General features: G+C 33.9%; 1 protein-coding gene across 1 annotated transcript; it reads right to left on the reverse strand.

The window, feature by feature from the left end:
- Positions 1 to 6,671: 6,671 nt before the first annotated feature.
- LOC139527077 (protein HtrL-like) lies at positions 6,672 to 11,710 on the reverse strand. The gene is made up of 2 exons (XM_071322337.1): positions 11,552 to 11,710; positions 6,672 to 8,638 (listed from the first exon to the last, which is right to left on the reverse strand). The coding sequence occupies exons 1-2, from the start codon at positions 11,700 to 11,702 to the stop codon at positions 7,830 to 7,832; spliced, it is 960 nt and encodes a 319-aa protein (XP_071178438.1). The 5' UTR covers positions 11,703 to 11,710; the 3' UTR covers positions 6,672 to 7,829.
- Positions 11,711 to 12,079: the final 369 nt, after the last annotated feature.

Here is a 12,079-nt window from a genome sequence, read left to right on the forward strand (position 1 = left end):
AATTTGCAACCTAGTTATTGTTTTTTATGATTTTATCTTTTATCCACATGTAAAACAATTAAGGCTGATACAAATAATAATTACCGGCATCTGGAACGCTCAAAGCTGAATATTTGAAAGCCAATGATGCATAACAACTGGACCTATTGAAGAGCAAAAAGAACAAAAGTGACTTAAAAGTAATATAGCTATCTAAGCTCAACTTTGCCTGAGGAAGTTGAATCCTAAGTTTTTTTTTAACATTTTCAAGTTTGTAAACGGCAATTTTAGATTATTGATTGTTGGTTGTTTGACGTCTAGTGGCATACTTTTGTGCATGTTCAGGAATTGAACAAATAAACAATAAATACAATATGAAGGTTGTGTAATAAAGGCCGTTTGTGGTGAAAGTCGGCAAATCTAGACCGTCACTGGAACATTGGGTTACATTGGATAGGGAGATGAAACCAAGTTCTCAACGCCTATAGAGCTTGACACTCTCTCTGTATGTTCAATTCTAACTGGACATAACTGCATACTTGTACTTCCAATACAGCCAAACGGGAAACGCCCATCTTTGGCAAGGCTTTTGTTGTTGGTCGGAAAAGGACCTGAGTGTCCATATTTCTATTCTCGATTCCCAGTTGAAGCGAAACAATTTAAAAACGTTTTGTTATAAATCAGTCATGTACACCTAAATTATGGGTGCTTCGTCAATTAAGCAAGTGACGTTATGGAAAAAATATAAAAGAAAAACGATAACAAGTTAACTATTCAACCAGGAATTCCTTTTATCCATTTCGACAAACAATTCGAAATTCGCTGTTATCTTATAATTAATTAACCAAATAGTTCGGAATGAATTATCGGAAACGCTTATTTATGCCAAAGATTTTTCTATAAGTAAAATAATCTGTTTAATGCATCTGTAAACAGATTTAGAACTATGTTTTCCAAACAGGAGAAAGCCCTTAAGGGTTTCATGATATTTCTATATCATTGTTGAAGGAAGTATCATATAGTCTTTAAAGAATTTAGATTAAAATGAATGATCATAATCGAAGTCTGTCTTATTTTGAAATGTATGCTTCGCTTAGAGAAACATCTTTTTTTATTATTCAATTTTATAGGCTAAAAACGTCTGTTTCTTGTTTTACTTTTTACATTATCTTTTAAATAAAATTTAATGTTCTTTTCATCTCGTTTCGTCATTCTTCGTTTTGTTTCATTTCGTTCCAATTTGGCAAACCTTGTTTTATTTCGTTTAGAACCGTTTTTATTCCGTTTTGCACTTTGAAGATACCACAAATGCGAAAAAGAAACATATATATATTTATAATTGATTGATTGATTGTTGGTCGTCCAGTGGCAAATATTTCATGCATGTTCAGGACGAGAATAAATTAACATCCAGTGCAAATATTTCAAAGACATGCATGTTCAGGACGAGAACTAGTTAACAATTTAAACTGGAATTAGGTAGGTCTTGTTAAAGTGGCCACCCTGGATGATGTTCGGGAAAATCTGGACTGCCACTGGAAAATGAGGGTATATTGGATAGGTCAGAAATTTTGCCTTGTAACAGGCCACGTACGGACCCCTCAAAGAGTTGTTGCAAAATGACACTCTCGAGGCATCACATTAACGTCCCTTTTCTGACCAGACGTGGCTGCAAACTTGTACATCTCGCACAGCCAAAACGGACGGCCTACTTTTGCAAGCGTTTTACTGCCGGTCGGGGGATGACCAAGTTACCATATTTTTTTCCTCAGTGTTATGCGTGCAAATGAACAACTCTACATCCAAATCACATTTTGTAAAAGTAAACCATTATATGTAAAATACCTTCTTCAAAACGGAGCATTGACTCACAATGAACAATAAGATATAAAAAGCCCCAAAATATTACTAGTATAAATCCATTCAAACGGGAAAACAAACGGTTTAATCAATATAATTGTGTATGTGTTACATGTTTGTTTTTCGTTCATGTTTTGTACATAAATTAGGTCAGTTTTCTCGTTTGAATTGATTTACATTGTCATTTTATAGCCGACTATACGGAATGGGCTTTGCTCATTGTTGAAGGCCGTACGGTGACTATAGCCGTTAATTTCTGTTGGTCTCTTGTGGAGAATTGTCTCATTGGCATTCATGTCACATCTTCTTTTTTTATATATGTAAACGACAGGAAATAGAATATATTTAAATTCATGTATATAGAAAACATCTTTATATAAATAAACTAAAACATAAAAATAAAATAACAAAAAAAATAATTATTTTGCCCTGTTAGTTGATAAATCAGTTTCCTCTCGATCGATTTGATTCTTCAACTGGTGCTTTTTCGTCTTCAGCTGAGCCTCGTTTATAACTTACTATGGGTGGGAGTAAGTGTATACCCGAATAGTGATGACGTAGGACGACACATTTCGGATGTATTTCCATCTATAATTGGTGGAAGTTTTGGTGATCCACATGCCGATAATGGTCGGTTTTCTGTTTTCTCGAAGGCGGTAAAAAGGCGATAACCTAGCAGACGACACCGGACGTTCCATTTCCGTTGTTTTGCTTGTGCTATTTATTGGAGGAAGTTTTCTGAATCCAGAGGCTGACAATGGTTGGTTTACATACGTGTCACTTCTGCCGACTATTGGTGGTAACGTTCCCATTACAGAAGGCGATAATATTCTGTTTGCATCTAAGGATTCCCTTCTTCCTATCTGTGTGAGACGAGTTAATCCTGATGTTGATATATGATGACTTATGTTTACCATTGTATTTTGGGAAGTTATTGCCGGTAACTGCAGGACTTCTGATGTAGACTCTGGACAAGTTCTTTCGGCTTTCTCGCCTATGGTCATGAGAGTAGCGGAAACAAGGTTTATATTTGCGTCCGGAATTTTTGCTTGCTCTTCTCTCTTTGAATAACTATGACATATTTGGGGTAAATGTTCATTCGGATCGAGCCTTTGTATTATGCAGTCACTATGACGACGTTTTTTTTATTTTTTGGAATTGGATTTAAAGGTGCAAGTAAGCGTCTATTTTCATCTATTTTTCGCTTGTCTTCACTCTCGTAAGTATTCCAAACAAAGCCCTTTATTCGGACCGGTATTTTAGATTTTCTTGCCCGAGTGATTCTAGGCAATTTTATACCTCTCTCTTTTTTTCTAGGCAATCCACTGTCATCGTTTGGACTTTTGGCATTTCTTGTGCTATTGGTTTTTAGATCAGTTCCTCGTCTTACTGATGTTTTTCTCTCCGGGGTTGATCTTACAGCTAAAGGACCAGTTGTTTTTGCTTTATGTTTTTTGTTATTAACCTTCAATACACTGAAAGGAATACGTCTGACTGAATTTGATTGTGACCGTTCATTATTTAGTCTGGTTAAAGGCGTGTTTTGTCCATTAAATCTAACCATAACAGGGATTCTGCTTGGGATAGAAGTTGTACCATGAAGGAATGAGAATCTGAACCCATTTTCATTGTTATCTTTCCTTTTGATCAAAACGTCATTTTAATATTTCCTCCGAGTTTTTCATTTGTAAACTTTCCTTTTATTTTTCCTCCATTTGATAGTTTTACCTCAGTCGTTTTACTTGGTACTTTAGGCGATTTATCATGCCTCTCTTCTTTTTGGACCTCGTTATCATTAATGTTTTTTGTTTCGTTGTTTTGCTTTCTTTTCATAAAGCTCATCTTTGGTTTAGGTTTCAGTTTCTTTGGACCCTCGAAAAAGACATTGAAACTTACGTGTTTCTTCAATGCATGATCTTCGTTTAATGCACCATTAGCATTCTCAACAGCAATTTGACTGTCAATAGTTTGTGTATCTTCTTTTTGTCCGTTATCATGACTTTTATCTTTCTTTTCATCAATGGAATGTTTCAATTGAAACTTTGCTTTTCTACCACCAGAAGTAAGTTTTGATTCAGTCCTTTGTTCCTTTGGACTTTCATAAATATTGTCAAAAGTTTCTTCTTGTTTAATATCTTCTTTGTTTGCATTGCTCTTTATATTCTGGTCTGTGACGTCATATACCAAATTGACGATTTTTCTTTTTTCGGAGGATAGTTTGGGTTTAGATATTCGTTTCTTTGGTTTTTCAAACATAATGTCAAAACTAGTACTAGGTTTCTTCTCATAATCGAATCTATCGGCACCGTCTATATCCTCATAAAAACTTCCGGTTTGGATTGGTGACAGAACTATCGTTTCCTTCTCGTCTCTTATTTTATCATTAAGGATAATATCTATGGCGGTCTTGTCAACATTCTCAGTGTGGACTTGTTTCAGTGCTGATTTACCTTTTTTTTTTCTTCTTCTCTTATGAAATAATCCAAAACTCTAAAATTTGACTTAATTTTAGTTTTATCGATACTGATTAGAGTAGCTTTGATTACAGCATACAATACTAGTATATTTTCCTCGTAGTCTTCTTCTTCCTCTTTTTCAATAGCCCTTTTTTTGACAGCTTCGTACAATTCTTCTGGATTTCTGGTATACACATTTATATACTTTTCTAAGGAAACACATTCGTCGCCCATCGACCATATAAAATTTAAACTCATTTTTGTACCATCTCCTTCGAAAACAGATTCCATACTCACATATCTTTTGAGAGCACATTCCTTAAATATTTCCGTTGGAAGATTTTTGTTTGTTCCATTGTTATTGTCGATATTAGATTGATTATTTCCGTTGGTCAATTCTTTCACATTAGCACGTTCTACTGTTTTCTTATCATTAGATGGTCGTGGTGTTTTTGGGCGTGTAAGTATTGGTCTTGTCCTCCACTTACTCAGGAGAACTATCCCCATCTTGCCAGCATATCTCAGACGGTTCATTTTTTATTATTCCTGGTTTTGCTGGAATTTCGGAAAACCGTTCCAGATCACATGTCTCTGTGACAACTGGGAGTAGCTCTACCTCACCAAGATGACCAGAAACCAAGAATTCCCTGTTATCCTCTTGTTGAATAAAAGATGCCTGGGATGGTCTGATGTGTGTACGAGGGGATGGGTCTGGTTTAATTGGAAAAGACTTTTTTTGTAATCGAAGAAAAACTCTCGCCAAATGCCTCTAAATATTTGCGTTTTAAGAATTCCTAAACTTCACAAATTAAATGAACTTGCTATTCAAGGGATAAAAAACTAACGATGACAGTAAATGAATTACCCCCATGCAGACCAATTATTTCTCAATTTTACTCTGTCACCGAAAGGGTAAGCAAATTTATTGATTACTTTTTGATACCTATAGTTAAAAGACAGAACAGTTACATTAGAGATAGTGGGGATTTCATAAATAATATAGAAAAATTAAGGCTTGATCGGGATTGCCTCTTAGTTTCTTTTGACTGCACCAGCATGTATACAAACATGGAGTTCAATGAACTCATTCATTTTGTTGGACGGGCTTATAACAGTGCAGTAAAAGAAGATTATCCGATTAAATCACCTAGCTGTGAAACAATTAAATCGTTAGTAGCCACAGTGTTGAAAAAACAATTATTTTGAATTTAATGACCGATACTATGTACAGAAAATAGGCGCTAGTATGGGAAGTACATGCAGCCCAGCAATTTGTGATATTAGAGCATTCGAAGTTATGTTATCAATGAAATTATTGAAAAGTATAAACATAAGATCTTATTTTACGGAAGGTATAGAGATGATGCGTTTAGAATAGCTCATTCATCACGAGAAGAGGTTGAGGAGTTTTTTAAAATAGCAAATGATCATCACCCTTTATTAAAGTTTACTTAATATGAAATTTCAAACGAAGAAGTTATTTTTCTCGATACAGTCGTACATGAAGGGTTGAGGTTCAGGAACACCGGTATCCTTGATATAAAGAGCTACACCAAACCTACTAATACGTTTTAATATTTAGATAGGACGTCTATGCATAACCCAAGTCTTCTCCGGATTTATAAAAGGGGAAGCTATTCGCCACCACCGAAACAACACGCACAATTTAAAAGATACACTTTGTAAATTAAGCAAAGGGGATATAAGGACCATGAAATACTTCGTAACTGTGAATCGACTCTCAATATCGAACGACCAGAAATTTACGAAACAGCCGTTTAATCGTATATTACAAATATTTGTAATATAGAAAAAACTATATTACAGATATTCATAATATTGATTATAACGCTTTTTTGTATTATAGGCCTTATATTACACAAAGTTGTAATGTTACTATATTTGTCGTAATATTACAAGTTTGAGGAATATTACGAATAACAATAATCGCCTGGACTGTTCTTATTTTTCGCTAGCCTGAGTTTAGGCTAACGCTTGCTTTCTTTTTTAAGTTGACCTTCTTGCATTGTTCCACAGATAATTTAGTAACGCATTCATGTAAAATCTATTAATTAAATTGTTTAATTGACAAGTGTGGACATAGATCAGTGTGTATAGTATGTTTGGATGTTTGATAGTGTTCTCTGACATAAAGAGGTCTCTGGTTTTCTCCCATAGGGTTCTATGTTGAACTGTGGTGCAAACCTGTACCAAACACTGTAATAGCAGTGTCTTTTATTTAATACTATAGTATTTAGTTTTAATGTTCAAGACTGTCATGGAGGAAACAATTATAATTCAAATCAGTGCCAACCGTTCATAGATTTTATTTAGTGAGACATTGCTTTTTAAAATATCAAATCTACATATTGGCCAACATGCTTTGGTCGCTTCGTGTGTATAAATATGTACGTATAATGGTGTGACCACTTCATATGATGTTGTGAGCACTAGATATAATAATGTGACCACTGCATATAATGCTGATCGTCAACATAAGGCATTCATGGCGTTCCATACTAATTAAATTGTATGCATGTGCAACGTTCTATTGGGGGTTTTCCTTTCAACATTTGAACTTTGGAATAGCTTCTTTTTTAATATATTTATGACTTTTTTTTAAATGATCCGTCAATGGAACACAGCTAGCTGAGTGTGCTCTGGAGAGATTTAATTAAAGGAGCAGAAGATTCCAAATATTGCCAAATGATTCCGATAAGATATGTTTCACATTTTGATTTTGAATAGCAGCCAAAACTCAAATAAAAAGAGGATCAGATAATGTGCATTTCTGAATGATGTGTTTTTAATATTCGAGATGGTATTCGAGAACCTGCAAACATGTAGTATTAGTATGGTTTGACCCAATTGGTCCTATTATTTAGTTCAACAAAATATGTCTGAATTTTTACTCTCCCAAAAAACTGGACAACTAGATAAACACTTTAATCTCAATGTGTCCTCAATATTTCTGCACAAAGGTTACAACATTCAATGATGTGTAAACAGGCAACAAATATGAAGATAAATGGGGGATATGTCCATGGGACACAGATAATGCTCCCGCTTGGGTAATATTGGATAATATAAGATTATAAATATACATAACTGAAGAACGGTAAAAGTAACACCACTCAAATGTGTGCTTTATCTGTTTAAACATAGACATGAACAGTTACACATGTGAGCTCAGTGGTATATAATCGTTCTCTTGACATTGAGGGTTAAGTTCTTTATAAGATATCGATATATCGCAGCTAAAACTCTTTGAAGTTTAATTGTTGAATTATATTTCCAATCTGATTATTCCTTTGTTCTGTCTATCATATAAGATTGCATGTAAAAATGAGATGTGTTGTGCTTGTAAATTGAAACAATTCTCCGTAAGACAATGTAATGTGCATTTAGTATTTGATGCATTACTGTTAGTGTGGCGAGCTTTCGATACAAAATGAAGTTTGCCTAAAAAATCACATAAAATATTCATAGAAAAGAAGTCTTCGTCTGATACAAAATCACTTATAAAATAATATATTAACCAAATAATTTCATCACATCGTTCCAATCTCCGAAAACTAGATTGAAGAGTTCAGGTCGTCGATAATAACAGAAAATACCTATGTTTTGATCATCATCTACGATATTATGTGTAAATAAATATTCCTTAAAAACTGAATCATATAGATGATAGTATTCAATTATTGACTCTTTGTCTCCACCAAAAAAGGCACCGTTTAAAACAGGTGCAGCTTGTTCTTTATATATCTGTAACTCATATCCTTTAAAGGCGTCTGGGTTCTCGTACAATTTAATGTAGGTAATTTTGTTCTTCAATTTAAGCAGATTCTTTGGTTCCCAGTATTTTGGTGCCGTGGGAAAGAACCACCGGTTTCCATGTCCATATCCGGCATCGATCCAGAAAAAATGGGATGTATGAAACGGGTCCTTCTCCACAGCTTCTTTCATAAATGATAATTTATTGTTCATTAATACAATATAATCAGCTGAGTAACCCTCGGGATTGTTTAACATTTTATTATCTCTCTGGAATTCTTCAGACGACAACGTCTCTTCTATTTTGCTCCGAAATTTAGCATACTCCAGTTGAGAATATGGTATTACAATTGTATGCATATTTTTATGAGCAAGATATTCACTGTTAGACTTCAAAAGTTGTAAAGTTGAATTTTCACAAAACAAAACCAGCTTTGTTTTAAGTTTTAGTATATTGGTAAAATACCCAAGATACGTTTGGAATGATCTTTTGTATGATTTCCATTCTTCCCGTTTTATATCGTACAACACCGAGACTAAAGTTGCCGAATTTTCCATTTTATTGTTGCCTGTCAAAAATAAAAAAAAGATTTTATAAAATAAGACAAGAGCCTTTTTAGAGTGCACACACTGAAATGTCTCGCCTTCTTTACTAATCATTGATATTATGTTGATACTCCTAAATATAAAGCTTTATTAAGACTGTAACATAAACTTAACATGAACCATGAAAATGAGGTCAAGGTCAGTTGAACCATATGCCAGGCAGACATGTACAGCTAACAATGCTTCCATACAACAAATATAGTTGACCTATTGCTTATAGTTTAAGAAAATAGACCAAAACACAAAAACTTAACACTGAGCAATGAACCGTGAAAACCAGGTCAAGGTCAAATAAAACCTGCACGACTGACATATAGATCATAAAATATTTCCATACACCAAATATAGTTGACCTATGATATATGGTATTAGATAAGAAGACCAAAACTCAAAAACTTAACTTTGACCACTGAACCATGAAAATGAGGTCAAGGTCAGATGACATATACCCGCTAGACATGTACACCTTACAATCATTCCATACAACAAATATAGTAAACCTGTTGCATAAAGTATGAGAAAAACAGACCAAAACACAAAAACTTAACTATAACCACTGAACCATGAACATGAGGTCAAGGTCAGATGACATCTGCCCGCTAGACATGTACACCTTACAATCATTCCATACAACAAATATAGTAAACCTATTGCATAAAGTATGAGAAAAACAGACCAAAACAAAAAAACTTAACTATAACCACTGAACCATGAAAATGAGGTCAAGGTCAGATGACACCTGCCTGTTGAACATGTACACCTGACAGTCCTTCCATACACCGAATATACTAGACCTATTGCTTATAGTATCTGAGATATGGACTTGACCACCAAAACTTAACCTTGTTCACTGATCCATGAAATGAGGTCGATGTCAAGTGAAAACTGTCTGACGGGCATGCGGACCTTGCAAGGTACGCACATACTAAATATAGTTATCCTATTACTTACAGTAAGAGAGAATTTAACATTACAAAAAATCTGAACTTTTTTTTCAAGTGGTCACTGAACCATGAAAATGAGGTCAAGGACAATGGACATGTGACTGACAGAAACTTCGTAACATGAGGCATCTATATACAAAATATGAAGCATCCAGGTCATCCACCTTCTAAAATATATAGCTTTTAAGAAGTGAGCTAACACCGCCGCCGCCGCCGCCGGATCACTATCCCTATGTCGAGCTTTCTGCAACAAAAGTTGCAGGCTCGACAAAAACGAATAAAATAATTACATTGTTTTTACATTGCCTTATTTGTGTTACGTATGACAAAAATAACTGTCATTATAATCATAGAATTTTGTATGCGGCTCTCATGCAAGTGAGAGGTTTAGCTAGCTATAAGACCAGGTTTAATCCACCATTTTCTACATAAGGAAAAACATGAACCTACACTGTAGTTGTTTTCTTTCGTTTGATGTGGTTTGATAATGGACTTCCCGATTTGAATTTTCACTTGAGTTTGTTACTTTTTGTAATTTTGTCTTTGTACAATGGTTTTGCTTTGGAAAGATTTATGGAAAGAGACCCTAAACGGAGTGTAAAAGAAAGCCCTAAAAACGTATTGGTTGAGACATCATTCCGATCATGACACTACATGTTTCCACATGACACATTTTTTCTTAATTATAGTGTATCATTTAGTTATATAATGCAACTATTGTTACGATTAGTTTGTATGCACTTGCAGTTTTCTTTTTGCATTTTAATCACACTGGTAGATAGTCAAATGTCGTTTTTTTTAGTTTTTTTTATAAACGCGTTGTCAGTTTGTTTTTAACTAATGCTATTGAATATATCCCTTTGGTATCTTTCTACTCCCTTTTGAGTAAAGATATATCTTGGATAGCGTATCAGTCGCTCTAACATACAGTGAGTCACGCTGACCTATATTTAAAGCTATTCTGCTCTATTCTATTAGAAAGATATGAATATTTTCACGAATCTGATTTTGTAGAGATCAATATGTATATAACGTTGATATTTTATACCATATATCATGTTATTTTAAAGTTTGTTTGAAGCTATTGAACAACATATTATACCATATCAATGTAATGTGGCCATGGAGTTTTGTTCCACAAATCTGTCTACTTTCAATTACAAGTGCCGCAAATGCAAAATACGACAATATATAAATATAAGCCAAGGTTGACAATGCTTTTTCGAGGGGAACAAATCTGCTCTATCACCCTCTCAGCTATGTGGTTTTTTTTAATTCAATATTATACTGAATGTCACGTCATTATCATATTTTCGGACGAGAGGGTGACATTCAAAAAAATTGTCACACGCTTAGCTATGTGATAGAGTAAATAAACACCCTCGTATTAGCCAATCAAAATATGGCATTTTAACATGAAGTATGATAACCATGTTTATTTTAAAAACGTTACGTTAATGGTATAATATTCTTAATTTTGTTCTCGGTGACTTTAAATATTTATTATTATTTCTTTAATAATGATAAAGCAACCCAAAGAAACGAACAACAAAAACACAAGCTTCATTAGAAGATAGATGTCTTTACAAGTGTGACTTTTACGAGTTGAGCAAATTAAAAACTACCCCTACAAAGGTCTTGTGTTTAGTCATTTTAGAACACACGTTGTCATAATAGGTCCATACAATCACAAACACGTGTCCGACCAATACGAAAAGCACTCAGATTACAACGCTTTACTATCAAGCATCTGACTTAATACGAATCTATTCTGTTGAGTAACACCCGAGAAAAGATTAAGGATAATAATGCTTGGATGAACGGGTGGATAGACGGACGACGGACCTAAAGTGTGATTTCCATATACCTTATCCCTTTTAGAATGGGGTAAGATAATCATATATTGATTGGGTCAGTATATATAGTGCTTACCTTTCAGAAATAGAGGTTCCTTAATTTTACTTCCTATTTCTTCTTTTAACAAGTATTTAAAGCCATGCCAAGAGGTTACGAAATAAACCGCGAAAAACAAAAATAAAGAAACTAGTATGAGATTCCTTTTTATGAATAAAATTCGAGGCATTTCGTGTGATGAAATCGAGCGAATAATCGCAATTAACTGTCAATCAATTTAACACAGCTGTCGTATATCAGGTTAACTTACAAATTATTATATTTTATCTATTTAGCATGAATATAGAACTAATAAAGGAAACATTCCGAACAGATGCTACTAATCCGACATTAATTTCAATCTTTTTATTTAGTATCATTCGTATGTACTTTTGACAGATTAAAAAGACATGTTTGGAAAACACAACCTTGACTTTACATTAATTTTATGCAAAATTTAACAACTATATTTTGTTGGAATGTAACATTTTACGTAAAAAAAAATTTCTGTCCGAATAGATAATCAACATTCTATCAAAATTGTTTAAAGTAATAAAAAAAAGTGTA

Source organism: Mytilus edulis, chromosome 6 (assembly GCF_963676685.1).
Source record: "Mytilus edulis chromosome 6, xbMytEdul2.2, whole genome shotgun sequence".
Lineage (NCBI taxonomy): Eukaryota > Metazoa > Mollusca > Bivalvia > Mytilida > Mytilidae > Mytilus > Mytilus edulis.